The sequence below is a fragment of the Glycine soja genome, chromosome 20, assembly GCF_004193775.1.
Source record: "Glycine soja cultivar W05 chromosome 20, ASM419377v2, whole genome shotgun sequence".
NCBI classification, from domain to species: Eukaryota; Viridiplantae; Streptophyta; class Magnoliopsida; order Fabales; family Fabaceae; genus Glycine; species Glycine soja.
In genome coordinates, this window is record NC_041021.1 from 40,494,885 (window position 1) to 40,520,780 (window position 25,896).

Consider the following 25,896-nt stretch of genomic DNA (forward strand, 5'->3'; position numbering starts at 1 on the left):
TAGCAATACCAACTTGCATGTTAAGTTCTTGTCTTACACACCCATGTACTTGGAAGTAGAATATTCTCTGTATTAGGAATATCTACATACTACAGGACCATAGTCCACTTATTTGACTCTGCTAAATAATTTCAATTGGGCCTTATGTTTTATTAGGAAAGCCTGCTTGGGCTGTGAGGATGAGAATGTAGTGTCTTGTAGGATTTTCAAGCCTAGTCCAAGCTCAAAGTGGCAAACACATGAGAGGAGATGATAATGATGTATGAAGACGATAAATCAAAGGACTAAAGCGTGCAAATTGAAGTATTGAAATTTGTGTGGTGAAATTGGACTTGAAATATATATGGCTTTCTAATAGGCTTATTTAGGCATGGCCAAGACTAAGCGGGTCCATATAGCAGCAGCCATTGTCATGCGGGAATCACGCACCCGTGTTGTCATATACTCACATGAGAAAACAACAATGATGGACTGTGTGAAAAATTTATTGTATGAAATGTTAATAATATTGATCAATAATCTTATATTCAGCAAATATTAAAGTCAACACTCAACAATCCGAAAAAAAAATCTTTGATATAAAAAATAGGCACTAATAATTTGGACTAACTATTTGTAAGATATCAAATGTATTTGATAGATGTAAGGGTCAAATGTGTTTTTATTTAAGCAAATAAAGTTATTTTTTATCTGATCTTTCATTAATGACGTGGAAACTTCATTTTTTACGCATTATATGGAAATTTCTACTTGTGACGAGAAAATGAACAAGTATCCAATTTTGATTAGATATTTTAAACTAAATGATCATTGGCAGGTAATTTACTTTTTCACCGTAAATTGAATAATTTTAATTTGTTATGTACTACGAACAACAACAAGATACAACACAATCGATAAATAATTAAATTTCTTAAAAATATTAAGAGAGATTTAATATTCCTATTTTGTGCATGAAGAAAATTTTATTGAAGATTTAAAATTTATTTTAATGATTTTTACACTTTCATATATTTGTCTCATGATTTATAACTCTAAAAATATCTTGTTTTAGAAAGGAGAAAAAAAAAACTTGTTATGCACTACTGAATAATGTTTTTTTATAGTGTGTTTGATTTAGGGAAAAAATAAAAGGAAAGAAAAATGAATAGAAAGTAAAGTCATTTTTCAGGTTGTTTGGTACATGAAAGAAAAAAAAAATTCTTAGTTATCTATATAATAATAAATAGACATAATTTGTATGTTGTTTAATTGAATAAATAATAAAATGTGATATAAATAGGGATATTTTCATCATTTTAGAAAATACTTTTTTTCATCTGTTTTCTGTCCGTTTATGAATGAAACACAAAATCATGGTGGATCCCACTTACAAAACCTCTTCTCTCCTCTGTTTCCTACCACTAGACGAGGGACGGTCTAATATTTTTTAACTCTTCTTTCCCCTTAATTCGCCCATCCATAATCTGGTGTAACAAATGATGATGTCTTGGTAATAATTGTGGACCTCATGAGTTTAGCATTCCAGTGTTTAAACCATGTTTATATATCATTTCTACTCTCGAAAGTATCTCGTATGTCAAGAAAAGTGACAGGACAAGGTGATACACCCACGCAAATATGTGCGTAGGACATTGAAGTCCTGTTGAGACTATCAGTAAAAATTCATCTAAAAGATTATTATATAAGTCTAAAATGCAAACAATTTTTCTTAATTACAATTATTTAACTAACTTTTTGGTCTTTAGGAAATTTTCCTAAGAAGGATTATTCACCCATTAGAAAATTTTGGTGGTGTTCATGGAAATCAAGCCACATTCATAAAGACGAAGATCCTTTACTGTTTGTGTTTACCCACATTAACAAGTTAAAATAATTTATTTATGAAAGATACTAATGACACTTTTTTTTAACACTCTCATTTTAATATCTTTTTTGATTGGTTGACATATTTTAAAAATAAATAATTTTAGTGAAATTCACATCTCATTTAATGATTATTTTTTCCTAATTTATATGTGATACCCATCAGAAAGAGAAAGAGAGTGTTACTGATGCTTCTCTTTAGTTATTATAGATACAATTGTTTCAAATTAAATTAATTTTAAATCTAGACTTAATTAATTCTTTAATATAAAACTAAACCTAAAAATATTTATCTAAAATCATATTAAGTAATATTTCAATGTGATTTTAAATAATCCAATGCGAATCCAATCACACTCTACGTCTTCGAATAGGAAAATTGCAAATGTTAGACGAATCATTCATGAGAAGTCATTGTTATATTCGCAAACAATACGCCGTATATAAAAGTGAAAGAATCTTCTCAGTGTATGAAATTCAAGAACGTTGGTTAAATAATGAACAATAAAATATAGATTACAAGTTATCATAAACATAGGTTAAAAGGAGATAGATTACGAAGATTATAGTATAGTGGTTAGTATTTGCGACAATAAATATAGCTGTGAAAAGGTTGAATAAACCAGTGAGTAGCGACAGATAAATCACCACCCCCACAGCATATGTTAATGTGCACTGCCATTAATACATTACATATATTCATCCATCCTCTCTCCTCTGTCTTGTCTATGCTTGGCAACTCCTCGTTTCAGCAAAAGAAAACCACAAGCAAATAAGAAACGAAACTGTTTCCCACTCTCTCTGCAACTTCACACGCACAAACCCAAGAGAGAGAGAGAGAGAGAAACCAAACAAACAGACAAAAAAGAAAACTTCAGAGACAGAAAGCAAAGAGAGAGAGAGAGAAAGCAAAGCAAAGACACCGCTTTTAATATGTCAAACACAAATCCATAAGAACCCAGCCATGACCCAACACCAACAATGCCCTCCTCCTCAACAATGCCTCTCTCGCCGGACCCTCCCTTCCTCTGCACCGAAGACGCCAGCGAAGTCACCTCCGACCACCACCATCCACCGTCCCCCTTCCCGGATTCCGACGAGGCCGCCATCGCCGGACTCCTTGACGCCGAGCCCCACCACATGCCGGAAAAGGACTACCTCCGCCGCTGCCGCGACCGCTCCGTGGACGTCACCGCTCGCTTGGACGCCGTCAACTGGATCTTAAAGGTAACCCACGCGCTCTGGGACGTAAACGCAGAAAGTCCTTTTTGCATGAACCAATGTTTGATGTTTTGAGTGTTGGCAATGCAGGTCCACGCATTCTACGAGTTTTCCCCGGTAACGGCGTTTCTCTCCGTCAACTATTTGGACCGTTTTCTCTCTCGATGTTCTCTTCCGGTATCTTACTTCCTCCCGTAAAATGTGTCACTTTTGAGGCAAAAAGTCAGACTCTGTAATACTTAATTATTTAATTATTGGTGGCAGCAAGAAAGTGGTGGGTGGGCATTTCAGCTGCTATCAGTGGCATGTTTGTCTCTAGCAGCGAAAATGGAGGAGTCCCATGTGCCTTTCTTACTGGACCTTCAATTGTTTCAGCCCAAGTTCGTCTTCGAGCCCAAAACGGTTCAGAGAATGGAACTATGGGTTATGTCTAACCTCAAATGGAGACTCCGCTCTGTCACCCCCTTCGACTATCTTCATTATTTCTTCACCAAGCTCCCTTCTTCCTCTTCCCAATCCATCACCACTGCCTCCAACCTCATTCTCAGCACCACTCGTGGTAAGTGCTAACCTTCTACTTCTCCAAACCACATGCATTTCTCCTTCAATCGTCGTTTATCTCGTGTGTTTTCATTGGGGCAGTCATTAACTTCTTGGGATTTGCGCCGTCCACCGTCGCAGCCGCTGCCGTGCAGTGCTCCGCCAACGGCCAATTACCGCTGAGTTTTCATGACAGATTAAACAGTGTAAGCTAAGTAAATGTTTATTTGATTTGGTTTGGTTTAATAATAATAATAATAATAATTGGAAGGTTTAAGAAGCGTGGAAAGCTGTGTGTTTCAGTGTTGGGTGATGATAAGTTGTTTTTTTTTTCTGTTTGGTTTTTGTTTGTTTGTTTGTTTATTATTATTATTATTATTTTGACAAATGAATCTTTGTTCTTCGGGGACAGGAAATGGTGAGATGCTGTCACCAACTAATGGAGGAGTACGTGGTGGACACGTGTCCCGCATCCATTAAAGTCAGAATAACCGAGGCGGCGGCGCCGTCCAGCCCCGTCGGCGTGCTCGACGCCGCCACCTGTGGGAGCTGCGACACACCTTCCGAGAGGAATTTTGCTGGCTCAGCCGAGGAACAAGCCGAGCCGCCAAATAAACGGCTTCGATCCTCTGCCTCGGATGCACCCCGGCGGTAGATGCAAGACCGAAACTTCACTCCACTTCACTTCATTCTCGGCATCATATATAATTCATATATTCATATATTTATAATAATTACAGTCACAATATAATATATAAATGTCTCCTTTTCTTGGGTATCTCTTGTCAGGGAGAAAGAGGTTACTTTACTTTGTGGTTTTTGAATGCATTATAATTTATATCTTGATTATATAAAAGACCAAGGTCAAGATTTGGGTAGTCTTTGGTTGATTCGGCGAAGGTAACTTTTTCAATTTTTAATTTATTATTGTTGTTGCATAATTTTTAACTTGTGATGTATTATCATTGAATTGAATGACGTTCGTATAAATTAATAATTGCGTGGATCTAATGAGTTGTTTGGTTCGATATTGCAACGATTAAGCCATGTATGTGGCATTCCTGTGCTTGAAAGTACGGCATCGGTCAGAGAAACTGATGAAGGCTGAAATTATTTTGTGCCGCCTAAAATGCTTGCGTGTTATGATGTGTTTGGGGTAATTTTAGAGATATTGGGCTTGAAAGGACAACATGGTCGTAATTTAGAAAATGGAATTGGCGTGATTGGGCCTAATGGGCCAGCGGGGCTGAGCCACGTAGTGTCCGACAAGTGGGGCCCGCAGTTGGATCTTGAATCATCGGGGATAATTGGTGCACAGGAACATGTGGTGCTTATTACTGTTACTACTGAGCTTGAAGAGGGTGACGTTGGTATGACGGGTTGGTGCCACGTAATGGATACGAAAAGAGAGAGATTGGAGGGAAAATATATGATATGAGTGGGAAAAGTGGTGGTGGTAGGGTCAAAGAGAGAGATATGATTTGACCAATGTCAAGGCAAAGAAGAAACGGTGTAGGAGGTCACATATACTTGCATCAAATCATACACATCACGTCCTAGTAATAGTGTATAGTTGTAGGACAATGGTCTATGGGTTATATAGTCATAGCCTCATTGGATTGTAGGTAGGGGGAACAAACAAGGAACCAAAAAGCTGCTGTTGAGAATAACGAGACCTTAGGACTTTCGACTACGTTTACGCTCCTAATAATTGAATAATAACCCAACACACACAGCACGGGACTGGGAGAGACACTATTTTCCGGGTAATGACAAAGATTTTCGTTATGGTTGACCTTAGGTTTTTTTTTCTTTTTTTCTTATCCATGTTCATAGTTTTGTTTTTAATCTATCTTTTATCGTCATTAAATTTGTTCACTGTGAAGTTATAAATGCTAGCTTAGAAAATGACCTATTTGCAATGTTTGTTTTTATAGTAGTATCAAGTAATCTATAATGAACCAATAATGATTTAGAAATTTGGTTTTTTAATCTAAACCCTAAACCTCTAACACATTAATTCCAAATTTCCAATCTGCATCTCACTCGAAATCACAGGGTCGGGTAAAACTTTGATATGAAAATATTCGTTTCCTCCGGACCTCAGAGTTCTGTGCATGCACTGAGTCATATTCTCAACAAGAGTACTAATTCATTCAGTTGGAGAAACAAAATGTGAGTTTTTTTTTCTTCAGAAAAAGCCAAAAAGAAGAATATCGAAAAGTTTAGGGGCTACACAAAAATATTAGTAGGTTCTTCTTGGGAATACTATATACGGCATGGCAAGTTTAATTTGATTGTAATGGGTCCATGCAAGTTTTGTTTAGGGTAGTGATCTAGGGTTCTAGACCGTACAATTAATCAGTTATAGGTTGAGCCCACAGGTATTAGTAATAGGGCTTCCTTCGTGGGTCGGAGTTTCTGTGTAAGTGTAAGTTGGTCAATTTGAATTCCACATCCCAGCCTGTAAATGGGACCCATGCGATCAGCAAATTTTCCGGCACTGCAGAACGCGTGTGCACGAAAGAATATCATGTCTACTTTCCAGATAACATTTTTCAAAGAACATGGGGGCTTCGGGCTTTCATTTATGAAAATATCCTTTTTTTATTATAAAAAAACTTTTTTTTATATATATATAAACAATCTTTAAATTAAATTTGTATAAAAACAATAGTAAAGTTAACTTTTGAATTTTACAACAAATTTTTAAAAATAAAAATAGTGAAATATTTTTAAAAATTATTAATTAAAAAATAACACGTGGAGGAATATGGAATCATACAATTTGGTAAAATTGACAAATATTATTTTTTCATGAATATTTTTAATTTACGTAATTTTTTTGAAATATAAACCAAGAAAATTGCAAGATAAATATAAATAATTAATTTCAATTACAAGACTGATGGATAAAAGATTAAAATTACAATTTACAATAGAAAACAAAATTATACTTGAATATTCCAACTAAATTCCTTAATTATATTACAAATTAATGTGTTGTTAATGTTGGACATTTTAGTGTAATTGATCTCTTTATTATGTTAAAATAAGAGTACACGTTTGTTTTAATGTAATAACAAGATGTTCGGTTTAGGCAAATTTTGGAAGTTATATGGAAGTTATTAAAACTTCCATCAACGATTGGAAGTTACATGGAAATTAATAAAACTTCCATCAACGGCAAATTTTAAAAAGAAATAACTTCCATCAACCGCCAAAAACCACATTTTCTTTGATCATAAATAATCATTCTGGTTCAGAAAGCATAACGGGTGACAAAATATATAAGACCAAAACAAAAACTCTTGAATTATAATCTTCTGATTTTATCCGTTTGAACAATTTTGGTTGAACCCCAAAATTTGATTCAATCTGAAAGTGTTATACACGACTTCAGATTTATCTAGCATCATCTCGATCTTTTAAATTAACCAATAGTTAACATTACTCATAAATTGTTAGTTATTGTTGTTACAAGAAGATTAAAAGTAACAACAAATAAAAAGTTATGAAACTTTGATCCGTTAAAATTTAAATTAAGAACTAAAAACAAAAATTATAAAAAAAGAATCCTACTTAAAATTAGCTTATTGCGAGTGATTGTGTATAAAATAGTTATTTTATTTTGTTGGGTAGTAAATAATTTTGAGTAGTATATTCAAAATCAATTGAGTCCATATGAGTCCACAGATTGATTGATTGTGACTTTTGTGAGTCAAGCGATCAAATTGAAAAAACATGCATAAGGAAAAATTGTATAACCAGTTAGGTTTGGTGTTTATTAATTTTTAGATCCAATTTTTTTATGAATTATGTTTTAATTTATTAAATTTTGGATGTAACTTAATTGGTTAACATGATATTTGAGTTGTTATAAATTCATTGTCATTTCCATTAAAGATGTTTGCTAACTACTTATCATCTCTTGAAATATTTTTAAATTTATTTTAATTACAAAGAAAAGTATAAAAATAAATTAGAATAAAGAAAAATGAGAAGTTATTTTAAAAGTAGCTTTCATTCTTATGAAAATATAGGGTTCCCATCCTTTTATATGGGAATAAAAAGAGGATAACCTATATGTAGTATAGATTCTTAGGAATGGATCATATGTGAGAATAATTTTTTATAATTTGTATCAAATACGAGAATGCTACATTTTCAAACTCATACTTTTGCAAAATAAAAGCTAAAGTAAATATTTTATAAATAAAACAATTAAATGATTAATCTTATAATTTCAGAGGATAAAATAAAGATTTATAAAATAGGCGCCATGATATAAGAAAGATACATAACATACTAGTAATTTTTAAGAGTGAAAATTCATAGAGGTAGTAGCATTTATTTTGCAAATCTTTTTGGTTGGTCTAACATTTATTTTGTAAATCTGAATTGTCGATGTAAGAGGAGGGGTCCACTGAGGAAAATGGGGCCAGAAAACAGTGTACAGTTATGTAGTAAGAAGCTTCACAGGCTTTTTTGAGAGTTAGAAAAATGTGAGGTGTGTTGAACCTCAGCATTGGAAACAGCCGAAGCATGAGACAAACAAGCATTAACACCCTTGGATAGCCACCACCCACTCTCTTCAATCTCCATGTAACCCTTTCACAATTGTCTACCCCTCATTGCTATAATTTTCGTTAACCATGTCCTTCTATTTTCTGTATCCATATAAGTTTAGAACCATACCCCTTCTGAATATTAATTATTTTTATACACTAAGAAAGTTAGTTAAAATTATTAATTAATTTTAAGTAAAATATAAAATTATTTCTAAATTATTTTTCATCATGAATAGAAAAGAGTTGTAATTAAATGAGTGATATTTTAGGAATAATATCATTAAATAAAGATAAAATTAATTAAATTTCCTTATATTTAAGTATATAAAATAACCTTTTTGTTTATACATAGATCAAGAGGAAGTATTTATTAAAACTACTCTCTTGATCCCAAAATAGCTGATGTTTAAGGTTTTCACACATATATTAAAGAGTAATTTTACTAAAATGTCCTTCTTTTCTCTTAATTTTAATAAATATATTATTAAATATTTTAAGGGAGTACTATTTATTAAAAAATATAATTAAAATAAATATTTAAATATCTCATTAAAAAATAAAAAAACATTAATTAATTTATTTTTAAAAAAAAAGACTAAAACTGTGATATTTTAGGACGGAGGGGATAGAGCTTAGAGCGAGTATTGAAGAAGTGGTGTCAATGACAAATAACATAAAGTCATAAACTATTTCAAAAGACACTGAGCAGCGTGATTTCTATTACTAGTTGATTAGTTATAGTACTATATTTCAATCAGAACAATTTATGCCTTAAATATTGCGCTTAATTTTTTTGTGTAGACATTGTTTTAGTTTTGGACATATATTCGCTGGGTCAGGGCCAGACTTAGCAGAGACAGTGGTGGAGAGTTTGATGGGGTTTTCATCAATTGTTTGACCAAACATTTATCAACATGAGGAGCCACCCGGAGATTTATTTGGGAAAATAAGCATTCAACAGTTGTAAATATGAATAAATTTAGTTTTAATCTCTTGAATATTTTTATTAGTATCAATCTTAGTATTTTTTTTAAAAAAACATTCTGTCAGTATAAACATGTCGCACTTCATATTACCCTATAATGACTGTTGGTGTGATATACGCACGCGCGTTTGTTTCCAAAAAAAGAAAAATACAGGCACGTTTGCTTAATTAAAAAAACACTTACTTAAATAAAATAAACAGTTTTTTTTTTTTTTACTTTTTGATATGTTTGTCTTAAAAAATTACTTATTTTAAAATTTTTTAAGTTTAAACAATCTGACCAGTAATAAATGAGTAATTAGACACATTATTACATCTGGTCTCGTATATAAAAAATAAATGAGTATTTTTTGTACTAATTGTAAAAAACATATACTTATTTTCAAATATATTAATTGTTAATTTTTTATATTCCTAAGTTATTACTTCTCATTCTCTAATTGTTAATTTTTTTTATATTCTTAATTTATTGCATCTGGTCTTGTATAAATATTATTGGACTAATGTTTGACTTATGTGATACGTGTCTAATTTTTTCACCCATTTCTTGCTGAATTTTTTTATTTTTAATCTTTTGGATTGGCTAATGCAAAATGTAAAAGGTGTAGGAAGCAATACTTTGGCACAGGAAACAAGAGCCCACTAGCCCATTGTTCCTTGACGCTACTAGGAGACCCTTCGTAGGAGCAGAATTGAATAAAGAATAACCGGTTACCGCATTCTGCACTCCTACTATTGCATCCTACATCTTTTATTGCATTCCAAAAAAATCCATTCTCAAATTCAAATTTTCATTTTGGATTAGATTTTTCAAAATACAACAAGAGATACAAAGATACAATAATGAGAGTGTAGGAAACAAATGATGGACTCCTTGTCTATGTTTTGCTTAGAACCACTAGAAAGAATTATGCTGGAAACAGGAAAAACATTCGAGTTATTTCCTATATTATTATTCACTAAAGATTACTTTTCTCAGGAAGTGGCATTGAACTGAATAAGTTGCATTTGTCATCGTGGGAATTTGGAATAGTCAAGACCATATCTTCAACAGATAATAAATACAACCCTTCGCCCATGACCAGGGAACCCAGGGTCTGATTATCAGAATTGAAAGTCAAACAACATTATGCGATTAAATTTAATTAATCACGATCTAATTAATTCGGAAAGGTCTCCTCTGAATTTATATAATATTATGTAAATAGTACTGCTCTGAATTTATATAAATAAAAATAATTAATTTCACAATGATTAAGAAAATGAATTAAAATTATTTAATTGTATTAATATCAAGTAAAATATAAGATTATTCTTAAAATATTTTTAAATAGAATTTGATATCATGATAAAAATAGAGTTCTTGAAAGATTAAATATCATTTTTAATTCATTATGTTTTAATGTTGTTTGATTCTGGTACATTAAGTTTTTAAAGTTTTATTTTAATTATTTTAAAAGTTTTTCATATTGTTTTTTTATGTTTTCAAAATTTTTATTTTAGTATGTTAAGTTTTAAAAGTTTTATTTTAGTCATTTATGATTTTAAATGTTTGATTTTGATTCTTTATGTTTTTGAAATTTTCATTTTGATCATTTATTCTAATTTACATTAATTAGAAAATGTTAATATTGTGTTAATTTACATTAAGTTTTAAAAGTTTTATTTTAATTATTTTAAAAGTTTTTCATTTTGTTCTTTTATGTTTTCAAATTTTTTATTTTAATATGTTAAGTTTTAAAAGTTTTATTTTAGTCATTTATAATTTTAAATGTTTGATTTTGATCCTTTATGTTTTAGAAAATTTCATTTTAATCATTTATTCTAATTTACATTAATTAGAAAATGTTAATATTGTGTTAAATTTTGAAATTTAAACTAGTGACAATTAAAAATTAAAGTAACACTCAAAATCATCATCATAACATCATATCTAACAATTATTATCATAGTCGAATATATGATCTATGTTGGTGGTGGATTGTGGTAGTTATGAAATTTGTACAAGATAATAGAGGTTGAAAAAATAAGTTTGGTGAATACATTTTAAAGATAACAACATTTTAGTAGTTATTATTTTAAATTAATTATTTTAAAAATTAAAAAATACTAATATTGTAAACAAAATTAGAAGAAATAACTATAACGAAAAATTTCAAAAGCATGAATAATCAAAACCAAACTTTTAAAAATATAAAGAGTTTAAATGAAAATTTTAAAATTTAATATATTAAAATAAAACTTTAAAAAATATAAAAGATGAAGATAAAACATTAAGTTTTAAACTTCAATTTTGATCCTTTATATTTTTAACAGTTTTCATCTTAATATATATTTTTTATTTTCATTAAAATGTTAACTTTTATATTGTAAAATAATTAATTTTAACATAATAGCAGCAGTTCAAAACCGCTACCATTTTTAAATTAATTATGTTATCATAAATATATTAATTTAAACGTTGTAGGGGATTTCAGCCGCAACAATCTTTTGTGAGCCAAACAGCATTTAAAAATCCAACCCCACATCGCTGTATTTGCATCAATTAACCTAAAAAGTAAAAACCTTAACAAAATCAAATTAAATCAACCAGCCAAACCCCTTAATCAACATCATCCTCTTCCTGCAATATTTCCATTCTGAGATTTCCGAGATTAGATAGTAACACAGATTGATTGAGCAGCAAATAGGTAAAAAAAAAAAATTAAAAATTAGTCAATAATATGTTACCCTCTTTCCTACTTTTTCTCAATCAACGCTACTCTGTAATTTAATTTTTTCACTTTGGGACTTTCTCTCTCCTTTTTGTTTCTCTCATTGTTGTTTTTCAAATCGTGTTTGCAAAGAAATGGTGTAACAGAGACAGTGGGGACAAGGGAGGATCGTGCGGTTTCGTAGTGGAAGAACTGTGACAGAGAACGGCGAGTGAAAGATGCAGTCAGTTTTTTTAAAGAAAGTGATAGTTAAAAACCGTCACTATATTAAATTAATTATTTTTAATTTAAGACTCTAACATTGTTAACGGGAAACTAATGTTATTAACAGAAAATTAAAAAAGCATTAAAATAAAACTTAAAAAACATAAAAAAACTAAAATTGAGTGTTTAAAATTTAATATACTAAAATAAAATAAGTGTAAAACTTAATGGACCAAAAATAATATTAAATTTATAATGTTTCATGATATTTTTTATACCAGAAAACAATTTTTTTAGTTCAAATAAAAAAATTCCACCTCTTCCGATAAGAATAATTTCGTGTGGCACCTAGATGAAAAAATTCCTGAAGAATAATACAATGTTATTTTTTAAATAATAAATCAAATACAAAAAATAAGCATGTTCAACTTCGTCAGATTCATGAAAAACTAAATACTTCTCTTACACTAAACACCTCTTAAATTAAATGTTTATTCAAAGACCAATTCTGCTTAATTCAAAAAATGACTGGAAGAAACTGCAAATTCTCGTTTGCATGTGAGAAAATGTGCCAAAGATGAAATGTTATAGAATTTTTTTTTTTTTTATATTTAAGGCAATTGTTGTTTGACTGCATGTTTAAATTCTACTACAAATAATTATTGAATTAAATAAAAAATAAAATTAAAATAAATTATGATAATTTGAGATATATTCTGTCCAATTTATATAAGAAATTAAAACTAAACTATATTTTAAATGGATAAAATGTTTTTTACTCAATACTATAATCTAATTATGAGCTTTTATTATTATTTTTATTTCATTATTCTATCACTCAAATTTTAAATATATTTAAAAAAATATAAAACTAATAAATTATTTATTAAATTTTGTATATTTTAATTCCTGGGAAAAATATAATTTTTTTAGTATTAACACATATGGAATTATCATTTTAAAAGTTTAATAATATATTATTTTTTTCTATATCATGTTATTGATATAAAATTGTTGTTTTTGAAATAATAATTAATTTTCGTACGATACACACAAAATATGTATATTTTTCTTTCAACTTAAAAATAAAACTAATATTTTTAGAATATCGATTAGAGAACTAAAAAAAATATTTATCACGTAACTTACAAAAGATCATAAAAAAAATCAATGAATAATATAATTTTTTATTTCTTAATAAAAATATTTTCATTTTAAATTATTTAACAAATAAGCTTAAGACCTATGAACATTTCTATTTTAGGGTACAGTTAACGTTTACCTAAAAAATAAAAACAACATTTGACGTTGATCCACTGGTTCCATGATCAGTTCCACTCGTTACATGGTACGAGGCTTTCAGTCAATTGTACGGACGAGCGTATATGAGAGTTACTTAAGCGGCCGTACAAAGAATTGCCGTGATATATTGCGCGTGACAATCAATAAGCACACCAAAAATATTGCGTGTAATAACAGGTTTTAATTATTTTTTTGGTGACAACAGGTTTTAATTATTTAACTTCATATTTTAATAAAAATAAAATTTGATTTTTAATATGTTATTAATATAATTGAACAATGTATTATCTTCCAGAAAGTAAGAAAAAAATTGACTTCTGTCAAAAAACAGAGAAAAAAAATTTTCCACACTACAAATCATACTTAGCACAATGCAAATCGTTACTGTAATTATAACAATTATTATATATATATATACATATATATATATATATATTATAGATCAAATTACATTATTGTAATTTTAACAATTATTATATCATTCTATAAATTTTAATTAAATAATATTTTTTTAAAATTTATGATTAAATTTTAAATATTTTTCACATAAATTACATATATAAAATTTTATATTAATCTAAAATAATTTATTATCTTGAGTTCATCGAGACAAAAAGATTTTAATTAATTTTGAGTTTAACAAAAAGATAAATAAAATCTCAAAAAAGTTATTTTCATCCAAAATTAAATTTAAAAATTATCTCATCCATTCAACCTTAATTTTAACGTATTAAATGATCGTTTCCATATATATTTTGAATAAACAAAGGTCAAATAAAGAGAATTAAAATGATTAGTGTGTTGCTTTGAGCTGAAAAATAAAAATAGGAAGTAAAATATTTAACTGAACCAACTTTATTTCCCCTTTTAAATAATGTGTGCGAAATGGATGGATGATATTGTAATTTATAAAGCATGAATGGATTCTATCATTGATCGACCAGCTGTCATTAGGTCCCAGTGTAGCCACAAACACATTCCAGCCCACATTTTTTAATGTGGATTTCAGTTCAGGGCTTGCTGATTCTGAGTACAAGTAAGGGAGTAACGTCTTTCTTGATTCTTCCTTATCGTTTTATCATTTACTGCATATGGGGGATACTGAATATTTGAGAAATTTATAAAAGGACACCAAAGTGACCACTAAAGTATAGGTTTATTTTTACAAAAGAAATAACAATAATGTACTAGTACCTTTCATTACCAATTACCAGCTAATGGAAGTTGACACTTTCGAAGGGGACTTGGTCAAAATATTAATGGGCCCAAAGCTGTTGAGAAGCCTCATCTCAGAAATTGTGAAGTTATGGCAAATATGAGCTGGATTTGAACTGGGATGCAGTTAGACTTGTCCGCAGTAGGGATAACTACTGAAAAAAAAAAAAATCAAAAAAATAAGGGTAAGGGTAAGAAGACAATTATGATGCCATGGCTAGGGAAGTTCCACTTTGGGAAGGTTCGATGTTTATACTACCCTTAGTTATTATTATTAGATTGTTTGTTGCACTATAGTACTGCCCTCTGATAATGAGTGATCCAAGAAGGATAATTTACACATGGGTTTTTTTAAATTTTTTCCCCCTTGTTTGCAATTTGCATCATCATTATTATTGCCATTCATGTGCTCTCTACACAAGCCATGTAGCCTTTGCATATTGCATGCAATAATTCTAGTGATATTTACATTATGGATCTTACTAATAAGTGTCTTAAAGAATTTTGATTAAAAAATATTTATTACTTTAAATTTATTAATCAATATTCTTGGGACACACTAGTTAGCATTGCCTTCCATTATTTACGACCCCCTTTCTTTGGCTTTAGGCTCCTAATGGTTGCTTCCTAGTGTTTTAATAATTAGTATGGATCACCAACCCCTCTCCCCGAAAATAACAATAAAAATAAAAACCTCATCAATACTAGCTAGGAAGCTTCGTTAATTCTACTTTCCATGTTGGAACAGACAATTTCAGTTTGGTTGATTAATATTATTTTTAACCAAACATTGACCATTTGGTTTCTCGTATCAAATTTTAATATGAATTGACGGGTGGCTCAACTTAATTTGATGGCTGGTACATACAAATAAAATAACCAAACTTAAAATCTAAGCATATGATGGAGCGCACTGGTAGAGCACCAAACGCACCACTCGAAATTAAGTTTCCATTTGATTGTAATACATGATCTTATCTTGATTCATAGAAACGTACAATAGCACGCAAGAAAACACAAAAACAAAGGCATAAGTAACCATGTCACTTATTGTTCGATATATATGTATATATAATATAATGACTTTATTAGAAGAAGTTAAATTTATTAATATATTATTTTAATGATTTCTTAATATTTAATTTGAAGGACATTAATTTCTACCTACAAGCTTAAAAAAATATTGCTTTGCATCTAACTTTCTATAAGTTAAAAAAGCACTTTGCTTACACCTAAAGAGTCAAATGCTATGCTGAATATTATCTCAATGTTTGGATTAATAGAAATGGTTGATTGTTATTGTTTGAATTATTTAAAATAAGATGAAATAAAATATACGAAATTTATTTCATTATTTCATATAATTATTTTAACAATTTTAAAGTATAAGATAAAATTATTTTGTTATTTTTTAAAAATATTATTATTTTATGCACATTTTATGTAATAAAATACATACTTCATTTAATAAAATCTTCAAATAACGTCATAATATATTTAAGATTTAAACTCAAATATATAAGAAAAAAAAATTAAACTCAAAATATTAATTAAATTAATATAATTCTATAACAATTGATCCACCTCACCTTGTATTCCATCAATAATTAAATAATACAGATTAGCCTACCTCTATATCTTTTCTTTCGCAATATAAAAGGCCTCCAAGCCAATCAGTACGTCGTTCGTAGTACTTCTTTTATTTGACCATCATCACGTGCACCTTTTATTTTAAGAGGTATTATTAAGAATCATTGTCCATATTGTGAACAATATTCATTTGTTGCCTAGATGGATCGTCAAACAATTACAATATTTTTTAGGTAAAAAGGAATAAAGGATAGACATTTATTAAATTTTATCACATAAAGTTTCAAATTCAAACGAGGTTAATTTTTAACAATCTGACATATTAATACTTAAATAGACTTTCGTTTCTATTAATTATTAAACGAAATCGATCATTACTTGACTAACACGTGTTCACTAACAATTTAACGCACACGATAGTTTTTAATTTACTCATTATTAATTTTAAAATTAATCATTTTTTAATTTTTCTATTTTGTGTATTTTTTTGGTTTATGTATAATTTTAGTTTTTACAGTATTTAATTAATTAGGTCCTCCACACCAAAAAAAAATAATAATAATTTGGTCCTTTCGTAAGTTTACTTTTATTTAAAATCTTTATTTTTCATTTTCCATTTTTTTTGACAATTTTTCATTTTCCATTTAAAACTATCTATACAAAAAAAAAAAAATACCGGTGGGATATAGATAGAAGTGCATGTGCACGTGCAGACATATATGTAATTGTAACTTCGCATATATGTAATTATATACCAATATACTACCAAGCACACGGATTTGAATGTTTTAAAATATAAAAGTATCAATTCAATTAAAAGTATCAAGCTATTTTAAAAAGCTAAAAAAAATCGAGAACTTCATAATTTATTAAAAATGTCTAAATATTTTATAATAATCAATCTATTTTTTTTTTAATAATAGTAGTTATCACTTTAAGCTTCTCCTTCTGAATACATAGTAGCAGTACTTTCCATGCACACGTGCTCACATGCCTATGCAAATCCTGGCCGTGTAAATTCTTGAAAAGGAGAGAAGGAAGGATTGTGAATGTGATTGCATGTGGATACATAAATTCCTAGTCAACTGCCCTATGCCCCAAAAGATTTTTACAGTCTCTCTACTGATGCAGTTATGCTAAAAGCTAATTTACCTTTTCAGTTGTATTAATTAAATATTAAATAATTTGAATTATATTTAATGTTATAAATATTTATATGTTTTAATTTATTTATTATGATATATATTTAAAATATTATCTCAAAACAAAAGGAATCAATAAAAATGATCTTAATTAATTAAAAATATAATTTTACTTTTATATTTCTAAAAAGATCATTTCATAACCCACGAAAGTTGTGTATATAAACATAAAAAAGAAAGATAAGAAAGGGAAATAAATAATAAATGTAATAGATAATGTGGTTGAAAAAGAAGAAACAATAAAAATACAAAGAAGGTATAAAAGTTAAAATGTAAAAGATTAAGATTATTTTTATTTTTATTTTTTTTCGTGCATTGATAAAAATTAAAGAATACTGGTAAAGCTAGAGTGAGTGAGAGAAAAAATGAGTGATAGTTGGTGATATTTTTTTCTCTAGGATGAGGTTTTGGGATATAAAAGAAAGGAAAAGAAAAGAAGATTGAAGCATAATATTTTAAGTGTTTTTAATGATATTCTCAAGTTAGAATTAAAACTTTCACTTTACTAACCTGCACTATAAAGATGAATGTTTTAATTAAAATAATAATAAAACATATAAAATAAAATAGAAAGTTAAGAAACAAAGACTAGGCCATTTCAACATGCAATCTGCATAAAATAATGGTAACACAATTCTATTTGCTTTGATCCATTGTTTTTAAAGTGTACAATTGCAAGTTTGAAACCTTGAAATTTAAACTCACCACACCAAATGGACACATAAAAGGAAAATATGGGCACTAGGATATATACCAAATACAATCTAGTACTGTACTGTCTATGTTCAGAACAGCATACTTCTTTTTTGCATTCGACCTATGAATCATGTTTATGAATACTGAATAAAATCCAAATTCTAGGAGAATCACTTATACTCCTAAAATGAAGCAGCATCCTTTACTAACCAATAAAAAAAACCAATATATATATATATATATATAATATTTGAATTCTTCATCTAAATTGGGATATTATAACAGTGGTCATAGACAGAGAAAGAAAGAGATGCATTGCATAGTACTCCTATACAGAGGAAATAGACGTGCATCCTGTTTTGTTAAAAGGGTACACAGTGCTTCGCTGTCTAGCATGTGAAGGGGGTGTGGCTTTCTCTCTCTCCCTATAATCCACACAACTGGCACTTACTCATTGGCATAGAAAGGGAGAGTGAGTGAGGACAAAACTAGTCTAGGATTTGAGTTTGATTCTCTTTTGGTCTTTTCCACCTCCTATCCACTCTTGTTATTATTTCTATACAACTTGGTTTGGTCATTGGTGTGTGGACATTGCACCCCAAAACCAAAACCAAAACCACATTGCCATTAAGCCATACCGTTAAAACTTAAAAGGGTGTGTTTTGAGTTTCACAATTTGTTCCATTCTTTTCATCCTTTTACCACTCTTTCATCATAAATTGGAGTCGCCTATAGTTTCTTATATGCTACAAAATATAGAAGAAGAAAAAAAAAAGAAAGGAAGATGAATACATTTAGTTCCGAAATATGCAGTAGTGGGTGTGAGTCTGGTTGGACTCTATACCTGGAGAATTCTTTCCTTAACCAGAATGCTGCTGCTTCACATAGAGGTGGAACTGAGGGGTTTTATGAGGAGGAACACAAAGACAAAAGATTCAAAGGTGAGGAGGAGGACTTGTCCATGGTATCTGATGCTTCTTCTGGACCTCCACATTTCCCAGATTATGATGAGGCATACTTCAATGAAGAAGTCAATGGTTGCTTTTATTCAGCTTCCAACAAGGCAGTGAAGCTGGCCAAGAGTGGTGCAAAGAAGCAGAAAGTTAAAGAAAATCAACAACACCTTCAAGATCAGCAGCATCTGCCTTCTTTTCTTCATGACACTGCTAGCTCTCCTGTCTTTGACTTTTCCACTGTAAGTTTGAGGCTTGCATGCTATTTCATTATTTTTAGTACTATTTTACCATATATGATGGACTGCTTGCTTGCTTGCATTGTGTTTGTTACTCTATGTTTATTTTTTGACAAATTTTCAGAACAATGTTAATGTGGCCAACCAACAAACTTCCATAGGGAGTATGCTAGATTATTCACAAGGTTTTTCTGCAACTTATTTTGAGGTACTTTGCTTCATTCTCTTATTTAACACTTCTTTAGAAGAGGCAAATAGTTAGAACCATTTTGTATTCTGGCAGGGAAGACCATCATTCCAAGGAGAACACTTTGGTTTCTTACAATCAGGAAATGAGCTTCAAGGCAACAAGTAAGTTTCTTCTTATGTGTAGGGGAAGAAAACATAATTCTAATTTTTGGTTGTGATTGTGATCATATTTATTTATTTGCATTCTTTGTTTAGCAGATGGTATGGAGGGAAAGGGATGGGGATAAGGTGAAGATATATCAGTTTTTGCTAAGGATGGAGAATCATGGCGTTGAAGGAATTTAGTATTGAAAGGAACCCTGTACCTTTCTCTTCATTTCTCTTGTTAATGTAGTGGGAAACAACCTGAAAAGGCAAGTTAGATTTTTTATTATATTTTTTGCTGTAGAAATTTTTAATTTTCTTGTCAATGAATGATGATTACAAGGTAGTAGATCAGTTAGGCAGGCTCTGTGTATGTGTAAGCATGCTCTCCTCTTGTTTTCCATGAAGCCTCACTCTCAATATAAATGCAGTACTAACATTCAATCTCTTTAAAATTGAAATAATATTTAATTGCTACTCCATCGCTTTTAAAATGAAATACTATAATTAACCTAGCCTTATTTTTCGTTGGCTGTATAAAATTAGCACTTTAATAAATACAACTTTTCCACTTTAAGAGCTTCCAAGTTGAGTAACATGCTAAGAGCAGATCTTGTACATGTGTCTACATTCAATTTAAGGTGAAGGAAGAGTACTCTAATCTTTAATTTAATTTAAAATACAAAATCTTAAGTCTTTTAAATTCAATAGTAAACACGTTTATTTTAATAACAAATTTACATGAAAAGAAATATTTAATCAAGAAAGGAGTCAGGAATAAACTAAGATATGCGCTTGATAATCCAATGGGATAATTTATTGGGTAAGTAGTAAAGCCAAAATAAAAAATAATTGCTGCCGACTTAATATATCAAAGCTCGTTTGACAGATAATTCAGATAAAGGTGTTACGTGATTCTTTTCTAAGTTAGGTAGGATCACTTTGATCATTTACAATTGATTATGTAGAATCTTTATATTATTAGTTCTAGTAGCCATGATACAATAAATTAAGGGGAAGAAAAAGGTTTTAATCGTTAAAAGGGACAGGGCCTTTAAGAGTGTTAGGGGAAGTCAAGACAAGACAAGGGTCCATTATTTTTCTTGGTTCAAGTGTTTTCAGAATTAAGGCTTATTAACCCGCTTCCAGAAAGGAGAAAGATGGTAAGTAGTGTTATGAGGGATGGGCAATGAGGACCTTGTACTAAGATGAGGAGGAAATGTCAAAGTTGATGTTGGAATATTTGATATGTATCTCTTTTAAAATCTCTTTTAAGCACTGGAGATCCTGCCTGTAATCTTCCTGACCCAAAGAAACATGCCCCATTTTGTTTAGTTTGTCAACTTTATCTCTTTTGGAAGGATCCTCTTTTTTAAAATATGAATATGTAATGTTCGTTTTTGTGGGTTTGTTCTCTCCAACTCTGTCTGCTTGGAAGCTGTCATAGGATTTGATGTCATCCACAATCCTGCCTTTGATTTTTTTTATTCCTTTACTTATTCCTAGTCAGATCCTGTTAAAATAAAGAAAAATAATCTTGCACGAGTCCAGATAGGTTGAAAAAGCTAAAGAAAAAGATGCCTATTGAGAATTTAGGATGACAAAAATCATAATCTCAGCCCACATGCTCTCTCATATAATTGAGTTATTATATTTATACTCAATCAAATTTTCCGACAGATTAATTATAGACAAAATGGATACTTTATACTATCCGTAATATAGTGATCTAAAAACTTTTCGTTTCTCTCATTTCTATTTCTTTTATCTTCCTATCTATGTCATCATTTCTTATCACATTCATTTTTTTTCTCTTTATCTTTTTTCTTTCGACTCATATGGTATAAAAGTAAGATGTGATCTTAGAATTTGCCTATATAATTTTGAAGTTAGGCAATGGGAGTCTTGGCAACTAAAAAGTACTAAAATAATTGAAAAAGGTTAACTTGCAGATGAATCAAACAAACAAACTTATAGTGAGAGAAAATAATATGAAAGTGATGAGCCCAGGTGCATTCCATCTGAAATCTAAATGGATAAGAATGTAAAAGGGTGTGTGAGAAACACTTCTGCTCTTCCAACCACCGCCCAAATCAAACCAGGTTATAAGAGAGTAGGGAAGGTGCTTTGTTGCTTCCAACAAGTTTATTGTCTCATCTTTATATTTTTGTGGCCATTGCCAATTTAGTATGGATGTTTGATGTTTCTATCTCTTGGGACAACTTCTGCACTCATGCGGGTTGCAAGCTCTATGCCAAGGACAGGAGCAATTATTGTATATATATCCTTCGAAACTACATGATTATGACCAATTCTTAAAGTGACATATAATTGAGTTTTTTAATTTTAAAAAATTAATAAAATTAAAAACATTAGTGTATTATTGCCATTGGTTCCGTAATGGCTCCACAAAAATCAATTTTACATCATGAAAATCTCCAAGTTACAAAAGAGTTGTGGTTCCTTTCATGTGGAAAATAATTAATTTTCTTTCACAACCATGAATCAAACACACTAGTGGTAGTAGTATCAGGATATATACTTCCGTTCTTAATTCTAAAACATTTTCAACTAATTTATCTCTCTTAAAACAATAGTTAATCACATTAAATAGGTAAATTATTTATATTATTCTAAAATTACTCTTTTCTTATTTCTATATTCACTTAATTATTTTTCTATTAATATTTAAAAAGAAAATAATTAAGCAAAAATATGTAAAAAAATAATTAATACATTTAGAAATTAAAAAAAAAGCTTAATTTTTTTTTATAAATCATATAATTAAGGATAAAGATTAATAATTTCCCCGATCGAGGACATGAATGTGTTAAACAGTATAACGGGCAGTGAGTAACTCATTACGTCACTGCAAAATTCCACGACATCGTAGGAAGCAAAGTGTTTACTTTAGTTACTACTCTATTTTCTGATGCAGTAAAGGTAAAATGCAATTTCACTTGACACGGTATAATGTAATGGCTTTTATGCCCATGGAAGAGCAATATTCTTCCTTCACCTTTAGTCAAAACCCACACACTTCAAATCCTAAAGGAATTTTGTTTTCTTTCAAGTGTAGACTTTTATTTTGGAAACTCCTACTTAATTTCAACTGTTCAATCTTGGACTTCACATGTGGGATACTGGATTCTCTGATACAACTCGTGGGCAAGATTAAGAAAACCAAATTGTACCATTGGATAACTACGTGTGACTGATAATGAAATTTGATCCTTCATAATGTTAATACAAACAAAACCTTGATGAGAGATACATATATATACAGGTACAAACTGCCAGATATTTGACTCAAAATATCTACTTTGAGGGCCATTGATAAAGGAAATTCAATCTTAAAACAGGCTTCATATAGTTGTTTTTATTCCCAAAGTATAAGATGGGCTCTTCCAATTAAACTGATACAAAGTTATGGGCAGGATATGCAAACCACTAGTTACATAATGAGCTGGTGACTATGCAAGTTACAATGTCAATTACCACAATGCTACTATAGAAGTTCTCACACTATTTATCTTTTAGATGACCTTATTAGGTTTGGGAGCTAAGATTTAAGAATGATAATGAAATTTGGCTTTAAATCACCAATTGTGAGTAAAGAATGCAGGTGGTGATTGGTGAACCTAAAAGTAATGTTTGACCACACTACCAAATCATTCGGCAGCTCAGTCACATAGATCCTTGGTATTTTTTTTTTTAAGGGATGACTTTCAGACCTTAACTTGCCAATAATATTTTATTTTCATGTCCTTTGAACAAGTCATGGCAATGCAGTGAAATGCTTATCTTATTGTGCAACAAACCATTGCCCTCAGTATCTATCAAATTTCGGTGACCCATCTTACAAGAAAGAAACTGTCACCATATACAAATACCCCAAGAGAGAGAAAAAAAAATCTAAAAGAGAAAGAAAGAAGAAACCACATAAGGCTGGAAATGTTGGAGCAAATGGAGAATGTGATGCCAATCAATGTCAAAAAGAGAAAGATAGTTATTGTGGTACAATATACTATTGAAGAATGTGATGCCAACCAATGTCAAATTAAATTTATTAACTCAATCACTTGAAATGCTTGTAATTGGAGGATTTCAAGGACAAAGGAAATCACAATCTACAGGGTGCCTATGTACATCTCTAATGTACAATTCCATAGGTAAAGCTACAGTGTACAGAAGCAAATTCAATGTCATCTGAGCACCGACTGAAAAGTAAAACAATTAAGAAAACCTTTCACTTGTTTTTTTGAAGCCAATCAAGGATACCCTTTTCTGTATCTGAAAGCTTCCCTTCCTCTCCCATCAATTCAAAGTAATCCTAGTAGTTGCGCTAGTAATAACTCTCCAACCTCTGCTCAACAATGTGATATAAAACTACTTAGAAAAACATAAGGGCACATCTTATGCTCATTCATGCAGACACTAAAGACAAATGTTGAATGTGGTTGACTAGAAAATAATATTCCTCAGATGACAAAGTATCAATTAATTCATTGACTCATATACTTCCACATTAAAAAAACGTTAATGCATCTTATACTCACCTCTAACATTTAACTGCACAGGTGGGAAATTCAGCTAGTGATTTGCTTACCTCTTTGTCATTTTTCTCCTTGTTTTCCTCTGATTTCTTCTGATAACAATTTCATTAAAATACAACTAAAGAATGTGTAAAAAAATGTGTATGCTTTTAAGAAGCTGAGTCCTAGAGTCAGGTTCAGGTACTTGGGTGGTGGCGATTACCGTGGATAAGACAAGTCCTCTTCTTCCAAGTTCCACATTGGTGCTTAAGGTTGGTGTGGTTTTTTTGGTTGCTACTCTTCCTTGTGTTCTGGGAACTGCTTGCAAATTAGAAGCATACTAGTTTACTGTAACAGTTAGTGCCATCAATATGCGTTGCCCTATTGAACTCAACTGATATTTTTCATCTGTCTCTTGTTTAGCAACAACCAAGAGTTATCCCGAATGGATAATGAGATGAGGCAGAACAAGACACATGGACTATATAACTGCTTAGGACTACATTATGCAAACGCATTTCTTTCTTCACTAGAAAAAGTTCTCATTTTATTTTTGAGCTAAGTTAGCTCTGAATAATTTGTAAAAAAATGGTTTTTGATAGCTCATTAGTATAGATTGGTTCATGTATCATCCTGTCGTGGGATAATATATAAAACGTTTTTCAATACAGGAAAGAAGAAATAAATTTGAATTTAATTTTGATATAATAATGTCATTACAATTAATTAGAAAGATCTTATATATAATTTTTTGAAATAATTATTATAAATGTCAATAATTTTTAATTATTTGATAATATGTAATTGAATAATAGTATAAAAAAAACTTGTTGACTAAACTCACACCGTTATTTAGGATCGAATCGTCGTAAAAATTTGAAATTTATCTACAATTGAATTTCTTATGAAACTTCAGTGTTGAACGAATAATAATAATAATAATAATAATAATAATAATAATAATAATAATAATAAGTTAAGAATATTATAAATAAACAGCAGACAGGCTCATTATCCCATTTTGGAAAACTAACCATGATCCATCATAGCTTTTTCTATTATATTTTCTTATTTTTTTAACACACTAATTTTTATAAAGGTTTTTTTTCTAATTTTTTAATGGACCCACAAAATTAAAATGTCAAGCCACAAAAAAACTATATTGAAGATTATTGATGTTTGTTTTTTTATAGATTTTTTTAAGGGACCATTTTACTTAATTTTTTTCATTTTAAAGTTAAAATTAAAAATAATACTTTAAAAACTAATTACATTTATTAGCAAAGTTTGACATAATTAGTCGATAACTGAATTTTTAAATATATTGATTAGGACTTAATTGTTGGTTGTATGTATAACTTTTTTTTTTATCAAGACGAATCACGATCAACCAATTTGAAGGGTGATTCCTTGAGTAATTAGTTTATTCGATTTTGTAAATAGGGACTGTATCCTAATTTGGATTAGGGTTTGTAGCTAAAACATGATACTCCCAACTATCATCGCGTAGCCCAGCCCAATAGTAAATGCACATGTATATTCTTGTAGCTAAAAGCCCAAAATCTTGGTATTAGACAAGATTATTACAAAAGGTTAAGAGATTATGTATGTATTTGGATATTTGGATTTGTATCGGTAGAATTTGATTTCGATCAATGTAATTTTGTAAAATTGATGATTTTTGTTTAAAGGGTATTGAAATTTTAAAAAAAAATGTTATTCGAATATTT

General features: G+C 29.9%; 2 protein-coding genes and 1 long non-coding RNA gene across 5 annotated transcripts; 2 read left to right on the forward strand and 1 right to left on the reverse strand.

Moving 5' to 3' along the window:
• The first annotated feature begins 2,506 nt into the window (after positions 1 to 2,506).
• Positions 2,507 to 4,568, forward strand: LOC114402575 (cyclin-D4-1-like). 2 transcript variants are annotated; one of them, XM_028365201.1, is made up of 5 exons: positions 2,507 to 3,093; positions 3,178 to 3,264; positions 3,352 to 3,646; positions 3,769 to 3,833; positions 4,040 to 4,568. In XM_028365201.1, the coding sequence occupies exons 1-5, from the start codon at positions 2,848 to 2,850 to the stop codon at positions 4,280 to 4,282; spliced, it is 936 nt and encodes a 311-aa protein (XP_028221002.1). In that variant the 5' UTR covers positions 2,507 to 2,847; the 3' UTR covers positions 4,283 to 4,568. The 2 variants fall into 2 exon arrangements, with proteins under 2 accessions (XP_028221002.1, XP_028221001.1); XM_028365200.1 differs by having other exon boundaries at positions 2,513 to 3,093; positions 3,730 to 3,833.
• A 13,980-nt stretch (positions 4,569 to 18,548) lies between these two features.
• On the forward strand, positions 18,549 to 20,070 carry LOC114402815. Of its 2 annotated transcripts, none has more exons than XM_028365496.1 (4): positions 18,549 to 19,301; positions 19,423 to 19,506; positions 19,582 to 19,649; positions 19,743 to 20,070. In XM_028365496.1, exons 1-4 carry the CDS (start codon positions 18,891 to 18,893, stop codon positions 19,777 to 19,779), a joined length of 600 nt encoding a protein of 199 aa, XP_028221297.1. In that variant the 5' UTR covers positions 18,549 to 18,890; the 3' UTR covers positions 19,780 to 20,070. The 2 variants fall into 2 exon arrangements, with proteins under 2 accessions (XP_028221297.1, XP_028221298.1); XM_028365497.1 differs by having other exon boundaries at positions 18,553 to 19,301; positions 19,746 to 20,070.
• Positions 20,071 to 23,607: 3,537 nt separating this feature from the next.
• Positions 23,608 to 24,628, reverse strand: LOC114402913. The gene is made up of 2 exons (XR_003664552.1): positions 24,390 to 24,628; positions 23,608 to 23,997 (listed from the first exon to the last, which is right to left on the reverse strand). It is a non-coding gene; the product is annotated as an uncharacterized LOC114402913 (long non-coding RNA).
• Between the last annotated feature and the right edge of the window lie 1,268 nt (positions 24,629 to 25,896).